Source organism: Oncorhynchus mykiss, chromosome 15 (genome assembly GCF_013265735.2).
Source record: "Oncorhynchus mykiss isolate Arlee chromosome 15, USDA_OmykA_1.1, whole genome shotgun sequence".
Lineage (NCBI taxonomy): Eukaryota > Metazoa > Chordata > Actinopteri > Salmoniformes > Salmonidae > Oncorhynchus > Oncorhynchus mykiss.
The window spans coordinates 15,255,514-15,281,226 of NC_048579.1; the positions used below are offsets into that span (position 1 = coordinate 15,255,514).

The 25,713-nt window shown below is 47.0% G+C and overlaps 1 protein-coding gene across 3 annotated transcripts in view; it reads right to left on the reverse strand.

Annotated features, from left to right (window-relative positions):
* Positions 1-15,393, reverse strand: part of LOC110489662 (vascular endothelial growth factor receptor 1) — a 75,667-nt gene extending 60,274 nt beyond the window's left edge. For 2 of the 3 annotated variants that reach the window (XM_036943824.1, XM_036943826.1), the window contains exons 1-4: positions 15,074-15,393; positions 7,115-7,220; positions 6,244-6,455; positions 2,339-2,463 (exon numbers count right to left, since the gene is read on the reverse strand). In XM_036943824.1, the coding sequence (XP_036799719.1) occupies positions 2,339-2,463; positions 6,244-6,455; positions 7,115-7,220; positions 15,074-15,131 (501 nt within the window). In that variant the 5' untranslated portion in view covers positions 15,132-15,393. Of the gene's footprint in view, positions 1-2,338; positions 2,464-6,243; positions 6,456-7,114; positions 7,221-15,073 lie in introns of those variants that run through there. The other variant, XM_036943825.1, reaches the window with a different exon arrangement.
* Positions 15,394-25,713: the final 10,320 nt, after the last annotated feature.

A 25,713-nucleotide genomic window follows, 5' to 3' on the forward strand; every position in this document is an offset into this window, starting at 1 on the left:
GTCCAGTGTAAGCCCAATGTGTTTCTATGGGAGTAATATGCAGACCTAAGCTTCTCGCCTGCCTTCCCGCCTTTGGGACAAAGAATCCCATTGTTAGGTCGGAGACATGAGCATCTCGTCATTACATACAGATCTCTGGTTTCAGTCTCTTGCGAATTGGAAAGGAAAGTTGGCGGGTGCACTGTGCACTGTTAGAATGCATTGCCCTAAAGGAAATTGATGTTTTGCCAAAATGATATAATTACTCTTGTCTAAATAAAATAATTCAGAATACTTCACCAGGGAGCATGACTTAGGCAGTAGAACGGCCTTACTGAAGAGCTCCGTGACTTTCAACGTGGCACCGTCATAGGATGCCACCCTTCCAACAAGTCAGTTTGTCACATTTCTGCCCTGCTGGAGCTGCCCCGCTCAATTGTAAGTGCTGTTATTTCGAAGTGGAAACGTCTAGGAGCAACAATGTATCAGCCACAAAGTGGTAGGCCACACAAGCACACAGAATGGGACCGCCGAGTACTGAAGAAAAATCACTCGCTACCGCGTTCCAAACTGCCTCTTGAAGTAACGTCAGCAGAAAAACTGCAGTCGGGAGCTTTATGAAATGGGTTTCCATGGCCGAGCAGCCGCACACAAGCCTAAGATCACCATGAGCAATGCCAAGTGTTGGCTGGAGTGGTGTAAAGCTTGCAGCCATTGGATTCTGGAGCAGTGGAAACGCGTTCTCTGGAGTGATGATTCGCACTTCACCATCTGGCAGTCCGACTGACACATCTGGGTTTGGCGGATGCCAGGAGAACGCTACCTGCTTTAATGCATAGGGCCAACTGTAAAGTTTGATGGAGGAGGAATAATGGTCTGGGGCTGTTTTTCATGGTTCAGGCTAGGCCCCTTAGTTCTAGTGAAGATAAATCGTAACACTACAGCATACAATGACATTCTAGATGATTCCGTGCTTCCAACGTTGTGGCAACAGTTTGGTCCCTTTCCTGTTTCAGCATGACATTGCCCCCGTGTACAAAGCGAGATCTATACAGAAATAGTTTGTCGCGATCGGTGTGGAAGAACTTGACTGGCCTGCACAGAGCCCTGACCTCAACCCCATCGAACACCTTTGGGATGAATTGGAACGCCGACTGCGAGCCAGGCCTAATCGCCCAACATCAGTGCCCGACCTCACTGATGCTCTTGTGGCTGAATGGAAGCAAGTTCCCGCGGCTATGTTCCAACATCAAGTGGAAAGCCTTCCCAGAAGAGTGGCTGTTATGGCAGCAATGCCCATGATGTTAGAAAGCAGGTGTCCACATACTTTTGGTCATATAGTGTATGTGTGAGGATAATGTGTCTTGAGAATCATTTAAAATGTTGAGACAAGAAGAAGAAGAGGAGGAAGGTGTGGCGAAGATATGATGCGTCTTTCTCCAGAACACATGTATATGTAGGAATGTGCTCATTTGGCAAAGTGTTATTTCTGATTGTCTTAACTCACCATGTACACCACTTATTTTTGCTCAAAAAAACAGACTTCGTTGGCTTGTGTAACATCCATTGCGAATGATTGTTCTAATACTTAGGAACAATCTTTCCAACACTCCCGGCCTCAATAATCACCAAGCCTCGGTGTGAAAGAGCAACATATCTGATGACCCCATATAGTCAGTGGAAATGTTATTTTAAAAAACAGCAGTCTGTCTAGAGCTCACTGGGTGGGAAACTCTGAGGGCCCAGAATAGGCTAGTTGATACAATGTTGCAGTTCACTAACAATAGCTCAAGACAGATAGAAAGGGAGGCAGACAGGTGGAGAAGAGAGATGATTGTGTTTGAAAGAAGCAGAATTTTCATCAGGTTATTTTCTACTGTTTTTATTTGTCAGCTTTACTTAGTTGAGATGGAAGTTACAGGCCTACTGCTGCATTGGCCTATAGGCTGTCTCAGAGTTCTATGAGCTCATTTCTTTAGCCAATGGATCACAGTGTATCATTGTGTTCACGTGGCAGAGGCTGCTGCTCTCACCTCAGTTCAATTTGAACTTTGACATTTTTATCATTTTATTTCAGATTTTTATGATTAACCACGTGACAATGACTGAGAAAATAAAATGTTATTTTTGAAATTAAACTGTTCCACAAAAATGTGCATATAAAAGATGGGTAGAAATGGTAGGATAAATTGGAAGCTTCCTCAAACTTGAAACTCATCAGCTGCCTATGGTCTTTACTATTGCACCTATTAAAACGAATTGTGAACGCAAGCGGGTCTGCTGTCGGGCCTGGTGTGTGTGTGTGTGTGTGTGTGTGTGTCATAGAATCTGATTGGGCACTAGGGTGAAGGGAACTCACCTTGACCAATGAGACAGTGGCGTCAGGGTTGGTGACCCTACAGGGGAAGACCAGAGGCTGGCTCTCCTTCATATACACAACGTCTGGACTGTTATTCTGCTCCTCCACAAATGGCCGCTGTCTGTCTGAAACCACAACACCGAGGTTAGGGATAGGAACACACGAGCATGGACACACACAGACACAAGTGTCACAGACACACACAGACATCTGTCACAGAAACACACACACACCATCATGTGTGCATACTCATGTACGCATGCACGTACGCATGCAAGCGTACCATCATAATCACATATTGTATAGATGGCTATTCAGTAGAAAACAATCAACAATAAGCACATAGATACAAACACACAAACACTCACCCATACTAAATACCGTTCAGAAAACAGTGATCTGGAGTCAACAATAAACACACACAGATTGTTTAGAGGTAATCAAAATGCCTGTGTTCCTTCCAGATACATTGCGATTCTTTCCCTGTGCTCTAATATCCCTGTGCCATTGAAAGATGTGGGCGGGTGGAGCTCACCTCATTGTTTGTCAGCTACTGTACTGTGCTATTCAAGGAAAGCATAATCTCTGAACATTTGAACAAAAGTACCCCAAGGACTAGTGGCCTGGACCGCAGGGCTTCCTCCTGCTGCTTTGATTTCATATAAAGGAGCTGGTGAGGGGGCAAGAGGGACTGGAGGGTGAGCAGAGTGGGGCAGGAGGGACCGGAGGGTGAGCAGAGTGGGGCAGGAGGGACCGGAGGGTGAGCAGAGTGGGGCAGGAGGGACCGGTAGGGTGAGCAGAGTGGGGCAAGAGGGACTGGAGGGTGAGCAGAGTGGGGCAGGAGGGACCCGGAGGGTGAGCAGAGTGGGGCAGCAGGGACCCGGAGGGTGAGCAGAGTGGGGCAGGAGGGACCGGAGGGTGAGCAGAGTGGGGCAGGAGGGACCGGAGGGTGAGCAGAGTGGGGCAGGAGGGACCAGAGGGTGAGCAGAGTGGGGCAGGAGGGACCCGGAGGGTGAGCAGAGTGGGGCAGGAGGGACCGGAGGGTGAGCAGAGTGGGGCAGGAGGGACCGGAGGGTGAGCAGAGTGGGGCAGGAGGGACCCGGAGGGTGAGCAGAGTGGGGCAGGAGGGACCGGAGGGTGAGCAGAGTGGGGCAGGAGGGCCCGGAGGGTGAGCAGAGTGGGGCAGGAGGGACCGGAGGGTGAGCAGAGTGGGGCAAGAGGGACCGGAGGGTGAGCAGAGTGGGGCAGGAGGGACCCGGAGGGTGAGCAGAGTGGGGCAGGAGAGACCGGAGGGTGAGCAGAGTGGGGCAGGAGGGACCCGGAGGGTGAGCAGAGTGGGGCAGGAGGGACCGGAGGGTGAGCAGAGTGGGGCAGGAGGGGCCCGGAGGGTGAGCAGAGTGGGGCAGGAGGGACCAGAGGGTGAGCAGAGTGGGGCAGGAGGGACCGTAGGGTGAGCAGAGTGGGGCAGGAGGGACCGGAGGGTGAGCAGAGTGGGGCAGGAGGGACCAGAGGGTGAGCAGAGTGGGGCAGCAGGGACCAGAGGGTGAGCAGAGTGGGGCAGGAGGGACACGGAGGGTGAGCAGAGTGGGGCAAGAGGGACCGGAGGGTGAGCAGAGTGGTGCAGGAGGGACCCGGAGGGTGAGCAGAGTGGGGCAGGAGGGACCAGAGGGTGAGCAGAGTGGGGCAGGAGGGACCGTAGGGTGAGCAGAGTGGGGCAGGAGGGACCGGAGGGTGAGCAGAGTGGGGCAGGAGGGACCAGAGGGTGAGCAGAGTGGGGCAGCAGGGACCAGAGGGTGAGCAGAGTGGGGCAGGAGGGACACGGAGGGTGAGCAGAGTGGGGCAAGAGGGACCGGAGGGTGAGCAGAGTGGTGCAGGAGGGACCCGGAGGGTGAGCAGAGTGGGGCAGGAGGGACCGGAGGGTGAGCAGAGTGGGGCAAAAGGGACCGGAGGGTGAGCAGAGTGGGGCAAGAGGGACCAGAGGGCGAGCAGAGTGGAGCAAAGGGGACCGGAGGGTGAGCAGAGTGGGGCTAGAGGGGCCGGAGGGTGAGCAGAGTGGGGCAGGAGGGGCCGGAGGGTGAGCAGAGTGGGGCAGGAGGGGCAGGAGGATGAGAGCAGAGTGGGGCAAGAGGGACTGGAGGGTGAGCAGAGTGGGGCAGGAGGGGCAGGAGGATGAGAGCAGAGTGAGGCAAGAGGGACCGGAGGGTGAGCAGAGTGGGGCAGGAGGATGAGAGCAGAGTGGGGCAGGAGGGGCAGGAGTGTGAGAGAAGAATGAGGCAGGAGGGTGAGAGAAGAGTGGGGCAGGAGGGGAAGAAAGGGCTGGAGGGTGAGAGCAGAGAGGGCGATGGAGTTGGACGCCTAATGGATGTAGTAGCTGGAGCGATTGATGGACCCCAGGGGTCTTGTTGGCCAAACAGTAGCCCTACCCTGTGACCTGGGCTCCTCTCACTCCTTTGGCCCCTGGCCCAGCTCCATGCTGCCCCAGTGGCCCAACTCAGGACAGGGAAGGGCAGAGAGGGGCAGACAGGGCTCTCAATGTGCCTCCTTTGCCCTTGGATGGTCCTGAATCCTGAATGGCCTTCGTCCTCTTTCACTTCCCTTACCCTCCCACCTTCCAGTCCCGCCACCTTGTACAGACTGCCCCCCCTACCTCCCCTGCCATAGACTTCCAGCCTCCCTTCCACCTCTACCAGCCCCCTGCGGCTCTTCTCCCGTCCCCCAGCACAGGATGCTGTGAGCAGGGCTGAGGGGAACAGATAAGCCTGGTGCCCTGGGAAACTCTGCCCAAACCTGAGCCTTTCAGCAGCTGGGCTATTCCTGGCCCCGAGGTAGCACGTAAATGAAAGTAAAAATGTTTTATATATAGACCTGGTAGAGGGAGAGGGAGGCTAAGAAAAGAGACTGGCTAGGGGGGAGAAACTGTGCCAGAGTCATTACAAAGGATGTGTTGTTGGGACAAACAGTGTTTAGATATAATTGTCTCTCTGACATTGGTCTGTATTTAGCACCCACTACATCCTGTTTAACCTGAACCTATAAACAATGAGACAGCGCGAGAAAGAGACTGACTGACCACTCAATTAGAGAAAGAGGGGGGAGACTGACTGACCACTCCATTAGAGAAAGAGGGGGGAGACTGACTGACCACTCCATTATAGAGAGAGGGGAGGGAGGGGGGAGACTGACTGACCACTGCATTAGAGAGAGAGGGGGAGGGAGGGGGGAGACTGACTGACCACTGCATTAGAGAGAGAGGGGGAGGGAGGGGGAGACTGACTGACCACTGCATTAGAGAGAGAGGGGGAGGGAGGGGGGAGACTGACTGACCACTGCATTAGAGAGAGAGGAGGGGGGAGACTGACTGACCACTCCATTAGAGAGAGAGGGGGAGGGAGGGGGGAGACTGACTGACCACTACATTAGAGAGAGAGGGGGAGGGAGGGGGAGACTGACTGACCACTCCATTAGAGAGAGAGGGGGAGGGAGACTGACCACTCCATTAGAGAGAGAGGGGGAGGTAGGGGGAGACTGACTGACCACTCCATTAGAGAGAGAGGGAGGAGGGAGGGGGAGACTGACTGACCACTCCATTAGAGAGAGAGGGGGAGGGAGGGGGAGACTGACTGACCACTCCATTAGAGAGAGAGGGGGAGGGAGGGGGAGACTGACTGACCACTCCATTAGAGAAAGGGGGGAGGGAGGGGGGAGACTGACTGACCACTCCATTAGAGAGAGAGGGGGGGGGGGGGGGGGGGGGGAGACTGACTGACCACTCCATTAGAGAGAGAGAGGGGGAGGGAGGGGGAGACTGACCACTCCATTAGAGAGAGAAGGGGGAGTAAAAACACTTCAATGAGAGACTCCTGGAGTGAGTTGGTAGTTCTTAGATGCATCCTGACACGTCTTACCTGTGACATAGACATAGACAGCTCTCTGTCTGAGCGTCCGGTGGCTGTACCGACACCGGAACGATCCTGTGTGCTGGGCCTGGGCCGAGCTAAGCGTCAGTTGGCTGCAGTAATGCTGGCTCTGCCTACCACAACGAGAATCTTCCAATCGCATTCTCTCCTGATCTCTGGCCACACCTCCAGGGAATGCCCACGACAGCTCCCACCGACCCCTGATTGGTCAAAAGTAAAATGGCATAAAACATTCCATCTCTCTCATCTCACCTCAACTTCTGAAAAGCTGACCATAAAATGGTCCATATAAACAGGGGTGTCAAAGATACAGCCCGTGGACATGATCCGGCCCGAGAGCCCATTCAAACCGGCCTGCGAGGGGATTTAAAGTAAATAAAATAAAAATAATTGTTTTCTCTCAATCGACATTGAATTTATAAAACTACATTGAAACTGTGTAGAAATTATAAAGGAGCTTCATTTACACTCTGTCCAGCTCACTAACAGTCATCTCAACCAATGCTAGACAGTCAGGGAGCACAATCTTTTGCAAAGAAATATAACCAATTTTGAGTGCGGTTCTACGGACCTCGGTGGAGACAGAATGCGGCCCATGGGGCAAAATGAGATTGACGCCCCTGATACAAAAACTAATCTGGACAGAATCCGTGTCACCTTAATTGGGGAGGATGGGCTCGTGGTAATAACTGGAGCGGAATCTGTGGAATGGTATCAAATACATGGAAACAATGTGTTTGGTTCCACTCCATTCCCTCCATTATGGACATAATAATAAGCTGTCCTCTTGCTGAGCCGTCCTCAGCAGCCTCCTGTCCATCACATTTGACCTGTAACCTTTCACTCCAGAGAGACTCACCTGCAGTGGATTGTCAGAGTCTGGTTGGCCTCCAGGACCAGCTGTCGACTCTTCACATCCAGAACAGGAGCACTGAACTTCCCCTTAGGCTCCCTCTCCACCTTACCTGCAGGGGGAGAGAACAGAGATGTCTTTTAGGCTGCAGGCCAGGCTGGCCCCCATACAGGGAGAGAGAACAGAGATGTCTTATAGGCTGCAGGCCAGGCTGGCCCCCATACTGGGAGAGAGAACAGATGTCTTATAGGCTGCAGGCCAGGCTGGCCCCCATACAGGGAGAGAGAACAGAGATGTCTTTTAGGCTGCAGGCCAGGCTGGCCCCCATACAGGGAGAGAGAACAGAGATGTCTTATAGGCTGCAGGCCAGGCTGGCCCCCATACTGGGAGAGAGAACAGAGATGTCTTATAGGCTGCAGGCCAGGCTGGCCCCCATACAGGGAGAGAGAACAGCGATGTCGTATAGTCTGCAGGCCAGGCTGGCCCCAATACAGGGAGAGAGAACAGAGATGTCTTATAGGCTGCAGGCCGGGCTGGCCCCCATACAGGGAGAGAGAACAGAGATGTCTTATAGGCTGCAGGCCAGGCTGGCCCCCATACTGGGAGAGAGAACAGAGATGTCTTTTAGGCTGCAGGCCAGGCTGGCCCCCATACAGGGAGAGAGAACAGAGATGTCGTATAGGCTGCAGGCCAGGCTGCCCCCCATACAGGGAGAGAGAACAGAGATGTTGTATAGGCTGCAGGCCAGGCTGGCCCCCATACAGAGAGAGAGAACAGAGATGTCTTATAGGCTGCAGGCCAGGCTGGCCCCCATACAGGGAGAGAGAACAGAGATGTTGTATAGGCTGCAGGCCAGGCTGGCCCCCATACAGAGAGAGAGAACAGAGATTTCTTATAGGCTGCAGGCCAGGCTGGCCCCCATACAGAGAGAGAGAACAGAGATGTCTTATAGGCTGCAGGCCAGGCTGGCCCCCATACAGAGAGAGAGAGAACAGAGATGTTGTATAGGCTGCAGGCCAGGCTGGCCCCCATACAGAGAGAGAGAACAGAGATGTCTTATAGGCTGCAGGCCAGGCTGGCCCCCATACAGAGAGAGAGAACAGAGATGTTGTATAGGCTGCAGGCCAGGCTGGCCCCCATACAGAGAGAGAGAACAGAGATGTTGTATAGGCTGCAGGCCAGGCTGGCCCCCATACAGAGAGAGAGAACAGAGATGTTGTATAGGCTGCAGGCCAGGCTGGCCCCCATACAGGGAGAGAGAACAGAGATGTTGTATAGGCTGCAGGCCAGGCTGGCCCCCATACAGAGAGAGAGAACAGAGATGTCTTATAGGCTGCAGGCCAGGCTGGCCCCAATACAGGGAGAGAGAACAGAGATGTCTTATAGGCTGCAGGCCGGGCTGGCCCCCATACAGGGAGAGAGAACAGAGATGTCTTTTAGGCTGCAGGCCAGGCTGGCCCCCATACAGAGAGAGAGAACAGAGATGTCTTATAGGCTGCAGGCCAGGCTGGCCCCCATACAGAGAGAGAGAACAGAGATGTTGTATAGGCTGCAGGCCAGGCTGGCCCCCATACAGAGAGAGAGAACAGAGATGTTGTATAGGCTGCAGGCCAGGCTGGCCCCCATACAGAGAGAGAGAACAGAGATGTTGTATAGGCTGCAGGCCAGGCTGGCCCCCATACAGAGAGAGAGAAAAGAGATGTTGTATAGGCTGCAGGCCAGGCTGGCCCCCATACAGGGAGAGAGAACAGAGATGTTGTATAGGCTGCAGGCCAGGCTGGCCCCCATACAGAGAGAGAGAACAGAGATGTCTTATAGGCTGCAGGCCAGGCTGGCCCCCATACTGGGAGAGAGAACAGATATGTCTTATAGGCTGCAGGCCAGGCTGGCCCCCATACTGGGAGAGAGAACAGAGATGTCTTATAGGCTGCAGGCCAGGCTGGCCCCCATACAGGGAGAGAGAACAGAGATGTCTTATAGGCTGCAGGCCAGGCTGGCCCCCATACAGGGAGAGAGAACAGAGATGTCTTATAGGCTGCAGGCCAGGCTGCCCCCCATACAGAGAGAGAGAACAGAGATGTTGTATAGGCTGCAGGCCAGGCTGGCCCCCATACAGAGAGAGAGAACAGAGATGTCGTATAGGCTGCAGGCCAGGCTGGCCCCCATACTGGGAGAGAGAACAGAGATGTCTTATAGGCTGCAGGCCAGGCTGGCCCCCATACTGGGAGAGAGAACAGAGATGTCGTATAGGCTGCAGGCCAGGCTGGCCCCCATACTGGGAGAGAGAACAGAGATGTCGTATAGGCTGCAGGCCAGGCTGGCCCCCATACTGGGAGAGAGAACAGAGATGTCTTATAGGCTGCAGGCCAGGCTGGCCCCCATACAGGGAGAGAGAACAGAGATGTCTTATAGGCTGCAGGCCAGGCTGGCCCCCATACAGAGAGAGAGAACAGAGATGTCTTATAGGCTGCAGGCCAGGCTGGCCCCCATACAGGGAGAGAGAACAGAGATGTCTTATAGGCTGCAGGCCAGGCTGGCCCCCATACAGGGAGAGAGAACAGAGATGTCTTATAGGCTGCAGGCCAGGCTGCCCCCCATACAGAGAGAGAGAACAGAGATGTCGTATAGGCTGCAGGCCAGGCTGGCCCCCATACTGGGAGAGAGAACAGAGATGTCTTATAGGCTGCAGGCCAGGCTGCCCCCCATACAGAGAGAGAGAACAGAGATGTCTTATAGGCTGCAGGCCTATAACAACACGCAGACATAATTTACAAATGAAGTATTTGTGTTTAGTGAGCCTTCCAGATCAGAGGCAGTAGGGATGACCAGGGATGTTCTCTTGATAAGTGTGTGAATTGGACCATTTTCCTGTCCTGCTAAGCATTTAAAATGTAACGAGTACTTGTGGGTGTCAGGTAAAATGTATGGAGTAAAAAATACATCATTTTCTTTAGGAATGTAGTGAAGTAAAAGTAAAAGTTGTCAAAAATATAAATAGTAAAGTAAAGTACAGATACACCCCCAAAATACTTAAGTAGTACTTAAAATTATTTTTACTTCAGTACTTTACACCACTGTCCATATGTTGCTCAACAACTAGCAACTGATGTTATTGTGGTAGGAGATGACAATGACTGATATCTGAATCAGCTGTGCACAACGGTCAAAACTCTTTTGAAAAAACAACTGAGGATGAGATTCTTATGAAAGGTGTGTGCTGCATTCCAACACGACTGACCACCACAGTGCTGATGACAGCACCCAACTGATTACAACATAATGGGCACAACAAAACCACCACCACAAGCACCATTGACCAATACCACTGATCACTGTTACATTGCTGCCCACAGCTCTGATCCAGGGCGTTAGGGAATGAATGTGAACTAAAGCCCTGGACCAGAGCTATGCTGATGCCAAAAACCTGATCCAATAAACACTGTAGAACAATGCAGTAATTGACCACAAATCCGGGCGTTGACAGATCAACTGACAGTGTCATCACAGACACTCCCGTGCAGCAATACCACTGACCCTCGTCACCTCCTCGTTCCCATGCCAGTAAGACCACTTGAGGACCACAGTGGAAATGCGTGAGCACTAAGCAGTGTCACTGTTGTTTATCAAATAATATCAACACTCCACTTCATGGTAGCTGAGGTTAATGAATGAGAGATTAAGGGTGCTGTCCATCCACCCTTCCTTCCTCTCAGCCCAACGGGAAACTTCATTCACACAGACACGTCCTTGAATCAGCCCCAAAAAAACTAGTTCACACTGCATCCTATTGGAACAAACCCAAACCTAGTTCACACTGCATCCTATTGGAACAAACCCAAACCTAGTTCACACTGCATCCTATTGGAACAAACACAAACCTAGTTCACACTGCATCCTATTGGAACAAACACAAACCTAGTTCACACTGCATCCTATTGGAACAAACACAAACCTAGTTCACACTGCATCCTATTGGAACAAACACAAACCTAGTTCACACTGCATCCTATTGGAACAAACACAAATCTAGTTCACACTGCATCCTATTGGAACAAACACAAACCTAGTTCACACTGCATCCTACTGGAACAAACACAAACCTAGTTCACACTGCATCCTATTGGAACAAACACAAACCTAGTTCACACTGCATCCTATTGGAACAAACACAAACCTAGTTCACACTGCATCCTATTGGAACAAACACAAACCTAGTTCACACTGCATCCTATTGGAACAAACACAAACCTAGTTCACACTGCATCCTATTGGAACAAACACAAACCTAGTTCACACTCAGTGGCGGTCAGTGCCATTTCAGATGAGGGAGGACAAAAAAATGTTTTATGAGCATGACCTTATTTCTATTACAGCATGTTGGATGACTGTCATTCATATTCCATTCACCCTGTTCAATGTAACAGAGATAGGTTTAGGCTATTACATGATACTCTAATTGTCCCTGTACCCATCATGAGGTTGCTACAACTTAGCCTATTAATGAAAGTTTACAGCAAAGGTGGACATGGACAGACAGTGACATTCAATAATGCCTTGCACACTCTTGTCTGAATCTAGCTGATCTAGGGTGTAATCATTAGTCCAACAGTTACAAACGACAGTTTCTATTGTAGAAATTCAGGTAGGTTTATCCCAGTTTGGATCTGTTTAAGAAAAGTTTTTCACCAGAATCGGCAGAATGAATACACAACTTGATCACGCGTAAACACAGTTCACAGTTTCATAGCAGCCACGTTGTGTTCCTTCTCGCATCTACGTTATGCGCGCTCCTCCTCTCACCTCTTCCATTCGCTTGTGGACTTCAATGCACAACACACCAGCTGTATGTGACCATGCGAAAAAAACGTTCCAAGTCAAACCTCTACACACAGCCTACATCGTTGTCACCATATTAGCTAAATTAACTTCATAGTCAGCATAGCTAATAGAACTAATATGTTAGTAAACCCGCTAATCATGCAGTAACATTACAGTCTACAGTCAGTAAGCAGTTACATCGTAGGGCCCCGGTGGCAATAAATTTGTAAAACCAAAAGCTTACCTTGACTTGGAAGAGTTCCACTGTTGTGTTGGATAGTCATAGCCAGCTAGCTAACATAACATCCATCTGTTTGAGCAGGGTGTATCAGTAGGCTAAACAAGCTAGCTGCATTTGCTAGCTAAGTAAGTATTGCTTCCCCTTTCTTTAGGAAGACATTTATTTGTTCAAAACTGTTCAGCTATTTTCTTTCTCTCTCTTTGAGTCAGCTACTCACCACATTTTATGCACTACAGTGCTACCTAGCTGTAGCTTATGCTTTCAGTACTAGATTATTTATCTGGTCCTTTGATTGGGTGGACAACATGTCAGTTCATGCTGCAAGAGCTCTGATATGTTGGAGGACGTCCTCCAGAAGTTGTCATAATTACTGTGTAAGTCTATGGAAGGGGGTGAGAACCATGAGCCTCCTAAGTTTTGTATTGAAGTCAATGTACCCAGAGGAGGAAGAAAGCTAGCTGTCCTCTGGCTACACCATTGTGCTACCCTACAGAGTGCTGTTGAGTCTACTATAGAACTTCTTTGCAAAATAGTGTGTTTTAATCAATTATTTGGTGGCGTGATTGCATTTAGTATAGTTTTATCTAAAAATTATATATTTTTTAAGTTACTGAGGAGGATGTTCCTCCCCTTCCTCCTCTGAGGAGCCTCCAGTGTTCACACTGCATCCTATTGGAACAAACACAAATCTAGTTCACACTGATCTAGCGTGGTTTGTAATCAGAACTCGTCATAGTACAGCAGACTGGGTGTGACTTCCTAGGTCCTCCTGCTTTTGGTAAAGCCTTTCTTTAGGTCCTCCACGTCATAACCAGCATGTCAAGCATTCTCACTTCACCAAAATGAAACTTCACTTCAGTGTGCAAGTATGGTATCCTCTCTGTACTATCTTCCTGATCATACACATCACTATACTGAGACTGAATACTGACCTATCATTTTATCCCATCTGTGACCCTCCCATTACTATTATTCATTGTCATGGTTACCAGTGGATGTCCCCTTCAGCAGCTCTAGTTTTACTTACTCTGGTAGTTTCCTCTGTTTCCACTCTGAGTGACACACACACACACATACACACACGGAGAATCCTGCAGCAGAGTCTATATGTCGGTGTAAATAGTTTAAAGGAGGAAGGGAAGTCAAGTCTCTCTCAGCACAGGCCCAAGGGGCATTTCAACAGGCTGTAAAGTGGCCAGAACCCCCCTTCCCATGTTACTCAATACAGCTGGAGCTTTCATTCAACAAACCCTAGTGCCATTTCATACAAGTGGAGGATCAGTTGGAGTTCAAGGACATGTCTGTTTAGAACCCCAGAATGTGCCTGCAGGACAGGAGTAAGTTACCGAGCTGGATGTAGCCTAAGATTACAAAAGGAGAATTTTGTAATAATTTCCCCTCAAGTTTTCCCTCCAGTGTGCATGATATTCTAATCATGTAAAACACAGAAATTATTTTACAAATCATGGCGACATTTGCATTTCATTGGAGGGACATAATAATGTTTGGCCTTCTATATCCTGTTTCCATGGTACAATGCATTCTTTTCAGGTCCTTATCAGACACGCACATCATAACACAGTAGTAAGACATAGAAACAGTATGGCAAATGCCATTGGTGTTTGCTCCGCTGGTATAAATGGGAAATATTTTTGATTGAATTGCAGTTTTGCCTAAACCAGTACAGGGTCATATTTTTCTGTGTAATAAATGTAGGGCTATTGAATATGAAAAAAAGCAAGGATTGTTCCTCAACTTGTTTCATTGGTCTACAACAAAAGTGCAATGATAGTAAACGACCAAATTAATAAAAAGTTAATTGATTTTGCTGACAATGTTTAACAATTAATTAAATGAATTAAGTAATTAATTACTCCAGTTTTATTATCTAACCCATTAAAAAAGCTTGCATTAAAACTAATACAACTAATTTTGCAACTAAAAGACTGTATGTAGAGGACAATTGTGACATTATATCAGGTTTGACATGACAAAAACACTCGTTCCATTTAGTAAAAAGTTGTTGAACAATAACCATATGCCCTGCGCTACCCTCATACTTTATGCACACAGGAGCCAGTTCACCCCAGTTTCCTCCCTGTCTGTTCAAGTCATAAACGCTGATTAGCGCCATTTCCTGCGCTCTAGAAAGTTTCCTAGTGCTGGTCATGACCCCGCACTCATTTATATTAGAACTTCCCTTTCACAAACTCATCAGCGTCAGGAAGTAACGCCCTGTGTGTGCCGATTCAACCCGGGCCAAAGCGCGCACAGAGAAGCGGATGCCAAGCCTGGCCACAGAGGTCCCCGTTATCCAAACAACTATCCCACAGGACAGGGCTTATCTACTAAACAACACTTAGCTGTAAAAGAACCGCACTTCATCAACCACCCCTGCCACACGACCACACTGGTTTCTCAATGGGCCGATAAACGAGACAGTAGACGGGAAAGCGTCAAAGAGCCTGGTCCTGTGGCCCCTTATGTTCAAAGCGCGGGATGTTGGGTAATCTGTCTGCCAAGTGCCAAGCGTTCGAAGAATGTTCCCCTGACGCCAATACTATCTTTTTACCGTGGCAGCACGCACGTCCCTCCTGATTATGTGGGAATCAATTTTACATGGTCTTGCACAATAGGACTACTAATAAAAGATGGCAAGTTGGCAATGTACGCGCATCAACTTCCTCGTGCGTCAAGCATTCAGGCAATAATTACGCATGATGCCTAATGTGTCCTGAACAAATTGACGAATAACTATTAATAATTGAACTTTTTTAAAACACATTCAATCATATAATTAAGGAATACTTTATGTGATTTGTCCATAAGCGACAGAGTGGGTGAGGGTCGCTCTACAGGCATCCATGAAGGGGCTAGTTGCATCAATCAGTGAACTCTCTACTCACCCTTTGCGAGCGCACTGCCAGCCAATCCACACAGAACCACGAAGATATAGCCAATCATGTTGTCCGTCTTCCCCGTCGCACTGAAGAAGAGGTATGTAAGAAGAAAAGTGTAACAGAGAGTTTAGTCCTTGTTCTCCAGAGAATCGAAAGCTACAGACAGCACACCACCAGTCCACTCCTCGCTGCTGCTTCGCATTGATTCTGACGAGTAGGACAGGTTTCCCGAGGAGAGGAGAGCAGAGCCGTGGGAGAACACGCTACAGGACACCACACATCAACTCCAGTAAAACGTTTTCCCATTGTGCTCTTGGGGATCGGTTTTATACAGTTCCCATAGCGACCGGATAACTGGCCTTCCAGTGACGTCCATCGACACACCCATGGCGCGTGAAAGCAGAGTCCCACGCCCGTACCCATTCTCACAGTCACTCTGGACTAATTAAAACAATGAAGACAACGTACTTATACGGAGACCCTGTTTGACCCACAAACACCAGACCATGACACGATTTACCCCAAAACATTGAGTAAGCAAAAGCACACCCAAGCAATTACGTGCGTAAATCTCAGTGCCTTCGGTGGCTGCTGGAGAGGTGGCAAGTAGACAATGGGGTAATATGCAAACAGGGAGACTTGCTTGAGACAATTACCAGCTTTGATCGGACCAGTAATAGCCTTCATTAACAAACATCACCAGAGCCTTCCTATCTCCATCACCTGGGTTCCTTACCTATGGCATTGGTGGGTGTATGCAGTGGTGGAGAAAGTACCCAAATGTTATACTTGAGTAAAAGTAAAGATACCTTAACAGAAAAGTACTGAAGTAATAGTGAAAGTCACGCAGTACTACTTGAGTAAAAGTAAAGATACCTTAACAGAAAAGTACTGAAGTAATAGTGAAAGTCACGCAGTACTACTTGAGTAAAAGTAAAGATACCTTAACAGAAAAGTACTGAAGTAATAGTGAAAGTCACCCAGTACTACTTGAGTAAAAGTAAAGATACCTTAACAGAAAAGTACTGAAGTAATAGTGAAAGTCACCCAGTACTACTTGAGTAAAAGTCTAAAAACATTTGGTTTTAAATGTAATGAAGTATCAAAAGTATATGTAAATGCTAAATTATACTTAAGTATCAAAAGTATAAATCATTTCAAATTCCTCTTATTTAAGCAAACCAGATGATTTTTTAAATGTGTATTTATGGATAGCCAGGGGCACACTCCAACACTCAGACATCCTTTACAAACTAAACATGTGTATTTATGGATAGCCAGGGGCACACTCCAACACTCAGACATCCTTTACAAACTAAACATGTGTATTTATGGATAGCCAGGGGCACACTCCAACACTCAGACATCCTTTACAAACTAAACATGTGTATTTATGGATAGCCAGGGGCACACTCCAACACTCAGACATCCTTTACAAACTAAACATGTGTATTTATGGATAGCCAGGGGCACACTCCAACACTCAGACATCCTTTACAATCTAATCATGTGTATTTATGGATAGCCAGGGGCACACTCCAACACTCAGACATCCTTTACAAACTAAACATGTGTATTTATGGATAGCCAGGGGCACACTCCAACACTCAGACATCCTTTACAAACTAAACATGTGTATTTATGGATAGCCAGGGGCACACTCCAACACTCAGACATCCTTTACAAACTAAACATGTGTATTTATGGATAGCCAGGGGCACACTCCAACACTCAGACATCCTTTACAATCTAATCATGTGTATTTATGGATAGCCAGGGGCACACTCCAACACTCAGACATCCTTTACAAACTAAACATGTGTATTTATGGATAGCCAGGGGAACACTCCAACACTCAGACATCATTTACAATCTAAACATGTGTATTTATGGATAGCCAGGGGCACACTCCAACACTCAAACATCCTTTACAAACTAAACATGTGTATTTATGGAGAGCCAGGGGCACACTCCAACACTCAAACATCCTTTACAAACTAAACATGTGTTTTTAGTGAGTCCACCAGATCAGAGGCAATAGGGATGACCAGGGATGTTCTCTTGACAAGTGTGTGAATTGTACCATTTTCATTTCCTGCTAACCATTCAAAATGTACTTTTGGGTGTCACTAAGAAGTATATTATTTTCTTTAGGAATGTTGTGAAGTAAAATTAAAAGTTGTCCAAAATATTAATAGTAAAGTACAGAAACCACCAAAACTGACTTAAGTAGTACTTTAAAGTATTTTTTACTAAAGTACTTTACACCACTGGGTGTATGCCCATTAGGACTACCTTACCTAGAGTTAGGCACGTACATTTCATTCACTTATTGATGGAAACAGCATGCCACTGGGGTGGTGGGTGCTCTAAGCTATGAGTCATATCAGTATTGAATGTTAGTATAATTCTGACACTGTGTGGTATGCAAACTGCATTGTAACGATGATTGTAGACCACAGGAGGTTGGTGTCACTTTAATTGGGGAGGACATGATCTTGGCAATGGCTGGAGCGGAATTAGTAGAATGGTATCAAATACATCAAACATATGGTTTCCATGGTTTCCGTGTGTTTGATTCCATTCCATTGACTCTGTTTCAGACATTATTATGAGCCGTCATTGCCTCAGCAGATTCCACTACTGTAAACAAAGGAATGCAGTGACTGCAGTCCATTACAATACAAGTATTAGTGAAGTACAGTACATTCACCCTCCATTATAAATAGGATATCTATAATGTCTCATTTTCAGGACCCAAAAGTTATCTCTCTTGATTTCACTGATTGGATTAAATGGATGGAAATATAATGATTGGAACGGACAAATCATTGGCTTGAATGGGGGACTCCAGTTCTATTTAATCCAGTCCGATAGGCAAAATCCAGATAAATAACTTGAAAAACTGGCCCATGTGTATAGACAATATATAGACAATAGTGCCACCTAGAGAGAGACTCATTGAATGACATATGATGGTTTGAGCTTCACAACGTAGTACAATCAGGGGTGTCAAACTCCTTCCACGGAGGGCAGAGTGTCTGCGGGTTTAGTTTTTTCCTTTCAGTTACGAACAAGACAATCAGATCTGGGGAGTTCCTTACTAATTAGTGACCTTAATTCATCAATCAAGTACAAGGGTGGAGCGAAAACCTGCTGACAAACGACCCTTCATGGAATGAGTTTGACACGTGTACTACAGAAAAATACTTGTGTAAGTATACCATACAAAGATATTCTATACAAAGACATGTACTATACAGAGACATGTACTATACAGAGACATGTACTATACAGAGAGAGACATGTACTATACAGAGACATACTATACAAAGACATATACTATACAGAGACATACTATACAAAGATATACCATACAAATATATACCATACAAAGACATGTACCATACAAAGACATGTACTATACAGAGACATGTACTATACAGAGACATGTACTATACAGAGACATGTACTATACAAAGACATGTACTATACAGAGACATGTACTATACAGAGACATGTACTATACAAAGACATGTACTATACAGAGACATGTACTATACAGAGACATGTACTATACAGAGACATGTACTATACAGAGACATACTATACAAAGACATGTACTATACAGAGACATGTACTATACAGAGACATGTACTATACAAAGACATGTACTATACAGAGACATGTACTATACAGAGACATGTACTATACAGAGACATGTACTATACAGAGACATGTACTATACAGAGACATGTACTATACAGAGACATACTATACAGAGACATGTACTATACAAAGACATGTACTATACAGAGACATGTACTATACAGAGACATGTACTATACAAAGACATGTACTATACAGAGACATGTACTATACAGAGACATGTACTATACAGAGACATGTACTATACAGAGACATGTACTATACAGAGACATGTACTATACAGAGACATGTACTATACAGAGACATGTACTATACAGAGACATGTACTATACAGAGACATACTATACAAAGACATGTACTATACAGAGACATGTACTATACAGAGACATGTACTATACAGAGACATGTACTATACAGAGACATGTACTATACAGAGACATGTACTATACAGAGACATGTACTATACAGAGACATACTATACAAAGACATGTACTATACAGAGACATGTACTATACAGAGACATGTACTATACAGAGACATGTACTATACAAAGACATATACTATACAGAGACATGTACTATACAGAGACATACTATACAAAGACATATACTATACAGAGACATGTACTATACAGAGACATACTATACAAAGACATATACTATACAGAGACATGTACTATACAAATACATATACTATACAGAGACATGTACTATACAGAGACATACTATACAAAGACATGTACTATACAGAGACATGTACTATACAGAGACATACTATACAAAGACATGTACTATACAGAGACATGCACTATACAACTGCATACACTTCCGGTCAAAAGTTTTAGAACACCTACTCCTTCAAGGGTTTTTCTTTATTGTTACTGTTTTCTACATTGTAGAATAGTAGTGAAGACATCAAAACTATATAATAACACATATGGAATCATGTAGTAACCAAAAAAGTGTTCAACAAATCAAAATGTATTTTATATTTGAGATTCTTCAAATAGCCACCCTTGACCTTGATGACAACTTTGCACACTCTTGGCATTCCCTCAACCAGCTTCATGAGGTAGTCACCTGGAATGCATTTCAATTAACATGTGTGCCTTTGTAACCGATGTGAAATGGCTAGCTAGTTAGCGGTGGAACGGGAGTCTGCCACCTTTCCAACAAGTAAGTTCGTCAAATTTCTGTCCTGCTAAAGCTGACCTGGTCAACTTTTTAAGTGCTGTTATTGTAAAGTGGAAATGTCTAGGCGCAACAACGGCTCAGCTGCGAAGTGGTAGGCATCACAAGCTCACAGCTGAGTGCTGACACGCGTCTGTCCTCGGTTGCAACACTCACTGCCTCTGGAAGCAACGTCAACACAATAACTATTCGTTGGGAGCTTCATGAAATGAGTTTCCATGGCAGAGCAGCCGCACACAAGCCTAAGATCACCATGTGCAATGCCAAGCGTTGGCTAGAGTGGTGTAAAGCTCGCCTCCATTGGACTCTGGAGCAGTGGAAACGCGTTCTCTGGAGTGATGAATCACCCTTCACCATCATGGAGAGGGAAAGATCGGTTGGAGTGTGGGGTTTGCACCACCAAGGTTGTGGGTTCTCACATGTATAGGTCACTATGTTATACCATACATGTTACTAGCACATTATGTTAACTGGAATTGTCTTTGGGTGAAGTGTCTGATAAAGGACCATGTCTGTATAATGATGTTTAAAGAATGATACTGACTCCCTCATCTTGAACCCCAGCTGCCACTTAACCCTCTGTAGAGAGTTCTGCAGGGAGTTGGAGTTCTTGATTTTATCTGCCTTGTCTTCTGAATCATAGCCATCAGAGTAAACCTGCACAGAGATAAAGAACAGAGTTTAAAGGGCCTACACTACTAAAGGATTCTGGGAGATGTAGTCCAGAGAGAGTTTACAGCAACTCCAGTATCTGGCAGGTTGAGTGTGTTGCCATCTCTCTCCAGTAGTATTGGTCCTCGTTGCGGCTGTACAGCTTGTTGGTGAAAAGGGAGACACCGATGCACACGTGCAGGATATCCATGGCAACACCGTCCGGGCTGAGAACTTACTCCAGTAGAATAAGTTCAGCCCTGCTCAAAACACAAACACAAACACAAACACACACACACACACACACACACACACACACACACACACACACACACACACACACACACACACACACATTTACAAAGGTACTATATACATTAACAGTGATTCTTTTCAGGAAGTGTTTCATGGTGTTTCACATCAAGGGCTCACCTGAAGACACTAATTCCTGAACAATATCAAAAGCCTTTAATTTAAATTATTCATTCAATTTTCCTACTGAACGTGACAGTGATGTGATGTCACAGTGACATCACAACACTAGAACACCTAGAGGAACCTGCAACCTGAACACAAAAGCCCTGTTCTTTCTTGTGTGTGTGTGTGTGTGTGTGTGTGTGTGTGTGTGTATGCACGCCCATGCGTATGTCTGTGTGTGATTGATTTGGGCAGCACAGAGGTCCATGTTCTCCATATCTCCCAGGCAGCCATGTAGAGGGAGACCCTGAGACAGGGTGGTAGGGGTGTGGCCCTGGGTTTAATCAAGAGAGACCTAATACGGTAACAGAGACCAGCACAACGCCCCACTAACTACACCACAGGGTCCATTACAGCCAAATAGCAGAAATACCCTCACTTCTCTCTCCTCATTCCTCCCTCACTTCTCTCTCCTTACTCTTCCCTCAGTCCTCCCAATCCCTTCCCTTCCCCTCTCTCTCTCCTCACTCTTCCCTCACAATCCCTTCCCCTCTCTCCATCTCTTACTCCTATCTATCTATCCTCCTCTGTCTAGCAGTGGTCTCGGTCTCTCTTTCTCTGTCTCTCTGTCTGTCTCTCTCGGTCTCTGTCTCTCTCTGTCTCTCTCTGTCTCTCTTTCTGTCTCAGGCAGTGAGACACAGAGCAGCTAATTGTGTGAAAGCCACACAGACAATGTTTCTTCCTCTCACTCCAGCTGCCTAGGCCCTGCTGTACACGCATACGCTGAGCTTATGCTGGGCTTCCTCCTCGTCGCTGAAAAGGGACCCGTTCCTAGGGGCCTCGGACCCCCAGAACTAACACACACAGACCTGGGATCCTGTTACACACCCGCTTTACATTCAACACTGAGACACAGAGAAGGAAGAAGTGGTTGTGGGGAGAGAAAGATGGGAGTGGAGAAGGGAAAGAGAAACCAGCAGCCTTCCTGAGTGGAATCAGTACCAGTGCCAACACAATTCTTTAAAATGCCAAATAGATGCATAGCATTCAGTATGCTCTAAAATGTTCTAATCTAGACTGACATTCTGAGAGAGTGAGAGAGGGAAGCATCCTCTGAGAGCATCACAGGATAGGACAGGACAAGGACAGGACAAAGATGGGACAGAATAGGATAATGACAGGTTAGGATAGGATATGATGGGACAAGGGAAGGATAGGACAGGACAAGGACAATGACAAGGACATGTTTTGGATTTAATTAATGTATGTGTCAAACTGTATTTGTAGATGACTTGACAGAAATGGTAGCAGAATGTGAATGCTGAACTTTTGTTGCAAACACATCCAGATGATGCTGCATACTATTTTGCGCAATGACGTTGTCGGTTTGATCGAAGCGACAGGATAGGATAGGACAAGTACCTGCCAAGGCTAGGACAGGACAAACCAAAGGACAGGATAGGAAAATTACAGGTTAGGATAGGATAGGACATGGACTTGATAGGACAAGGACAGGATGAGACAAGGACAGGTTAGGAGAGGATAGAACAAGGACAGGATGAGACAAGGACAGGTTAGGAGAGGATAGGATAGGACAAGGGTAGGATAGGACAGGAAAGGACAAATCCAAGGACAGGTTGGTAGAGGATAGGACAAGGACAGGACCAACCAAAGGACAGGACAAGGACAGGCTAGGACAAGGTCAGGTTAGGATAGGACATGGTCAAGATAGGACAAGGACAGGCTAGGACAGGTTAGGAGAGGATAGGACAAGGTCAGGATATGACAAACCCAAGGACTAGTTAGGACAGGATAGGATAGGACAAGGTCAGGATAGGACAAACCCAAGGACTAGTTAGGAGAGGATAGGATAGGACAAGGTCAGGATAGGACAAACCCAAGGACTAGTTAGGAGAGGATAGGATAGGACAAGGTCAGGATAGGACAAACCCAAGGACTAGTTAGGAGAGAATAGGATAGGACAAGTCAGGATAGGACAAACCCAAGGACTAGTTAGGAGAGGATAGGATAGGACAAGGTCAGGATAGGACAAACCCAAGGACAAGTTAGGAGATGATAGGATAGGACAAGGTCAGGATAGGACAATCCCAAGGACTAGTTAGGAGAGGATAGGATAGGACAAGGTCAGGATAGGACAAACCCAAGGACTAGTTAGGAGAAGATAGGATAGGACAAGGTCAGGATAGGACAAGGACAGGTTAGGACAGGTTGGGAGAGGATAGGACAAGATCAGGGAAAGGCTGGGACAGGACTAACCAAAGGACAGGATGGGATTGGTCAAGGATAATAACATTAACTTAATTGCTTAGAGCCTGAGCCTGGAGGCGATACTATGGAGAGGCGGGGTTAGTCAGGTCCAATGAGAAGCTCATGTTGACAAATCCCACGCCGCCACCAAGGTAGAACACTGAAGGGGCGGAGCTTGGAGCCAAACACATTATTGTTACCCTGTTTAAAATAAAAACATTAATTGAATCATCGCTTATAAGACGGTTTATAAAAAGGGAGGGTTTGATCGGCAGCCAAGTGGCTGCACACACACACACACACGCTTCCAAACAGGTGGCACTGCCTACTTACATATAAAGAAGAAATGGAGACTCAGTGTAATGGTGGCAGTGAAGGGCAGGATGGGTAGGACCTCCAGAGCCCACCTCCTCCATCTCCCACAGACCCTCCTTGTTCCCCTGGCTCCCCTGGCCTCCCTGGTATTCTGGTTGCTGAGAGCATTGGACTCGAGGGCTGAGTGACTTGGTGGCCTCTGGAATAACCCCCTATATCAGAGACAAACCTTATTCACTTACTCACATCCAGGCAGGTCACCCGTGATACAAGTCAGTATTCGACGTCCATCCATGTCTGCAGATGTTGGAACATGACGTAGAAACCAGCCACTAGGGGCAACACTGAGCGCTGTTACCTCATGCAGGCTTTGGTTTTTCTAGCGCTGTCACGCCTGCTCCCGCTCTTCCCCCTTGGTGCTCGAGGGTGCCAGGCTCCCCAGAAATGCGCACTCCTGCCACCATCATTACGCACACCTGCCTTCCCCCGTCACGCGCAACATCAATTATTGGACTCACCTGGACTCAATCACCTCTGTCATTACCTTCCCTATATATGTCTAATTCCCAACTCTGTTCCCTGATTCAGCATTGATTGTCGTATGTCCTTGTTTACCCGTGTGCCGACGCTGTGCCTGTCGTGCTACCTGTCTGTTCACAACTAAATGTTGACTCTCCGTACCTGCGTCTCATCTCCGGCGTCGGTCCCTACAAGGTCGTTGTGACTGGGACGCAGGATGGGTGTGTCTGGTATTTTTGTTTCAAGCCTATGCCAAACCTTAACCCTTACCTTAACTGTTCTGACATAATGCCTAACCTTTAGAATTGAGTTAATGCCTAAACTTAACCCTGGAACGATACAGAGAAGTAACCAAACACTTCGAAATTTGACGTTTGGAACAACTTCGAAATGTGATGTTTGAGAAACATGGATAAACATATTCTGATGTGAGACTGTGAGAGCGTGTTGCAGCACATCACAAAACACAATCCCCCGCTCTCTATGTTTGTATGGTGTCTCTCGTTATCTCTCAACCTGTCTGACTCTCTCTCTGTCTCTCTCTCTCGCTCTCTCTCTGGGAGATTGCGAGATGATGAAAGGCATAACAAAATATCTAACAGTAGCTTACATTTTTCAAGTTATTTTTTTCAAGTTCAAATTCAAAAGGTACTTTATCCAAAATGTAGACAACCCAGTACCCACCTTTCCATTCCACCATGTACTGTTTACTAAGTGCAGTAGGGTAATCAGACAACTAAATCACGTTACAGAGTAGTGACAACAGCAGTGAACCGTCCTTTGTTTCTGAAGGAATTGAAGTACCGGTAAAACATTTGGCATCTTGGCAGGATTCCCCGAGGGAGTGCACAAAGCGTGGCTCGAGGGGTCTGCTTTCCCACGGCCTCGTGCAACAGTGTCAGCACTCAATCAAGAGGCGCACTCTAAACAGACATTCATGAGAGCAAGAACCCGATACCCCTAGAGACCGATTTTACTATTAAGATAAACCATAAGTTCTAAGTGGGGAAACTTGGTCACCGACTCATCTCCATTACCGGTGAACCAGCACATCCACTTATATAAGGAGAAAGGAGTTCTAACAGTTTAAAGCCTAACATGATGAAAAGTCAATTGATGAAAATCTATACCTACAAAGACCGTTGCTTTGATTGTGCAGCCTGAACAGCATCCCGTTGTCTCCCCTTACTGCTCTGGCAGGTTGAAAAGTGCAGCGAGTGCTGAAGCCACCTGTGCAGGTGAACCGACAGCAGAACAATGTCCGAGACGCTGTAAACCTCAAGTTCTGCTTTTAGGGAGAACCCTCATGGCACTGTCCCGTTTGTCTCTATGAAGGCAGTATGCAACAATACCCTAGCCAAAGAAATTATGGCGCGAGGAGACCCTTTTTGCGAGCCTAAAGCTCCTTAGAAAAAGCACAGAAACCTGACCTGAGCGTATCAGAAGCAGAGGAATCATTTACTCTGCAAAACTGTGCAGGCAGGTGTCACATGGAGCCCTGGAATGCAGTGCAGCACAATGGGACCAATATGAAAGGGTACAATCCACATAACCATCCGTGCAACAGAAATTGTGGCAAACTTGCTCCCTGTGCACAGCTTGACCAAATGTTTGAGG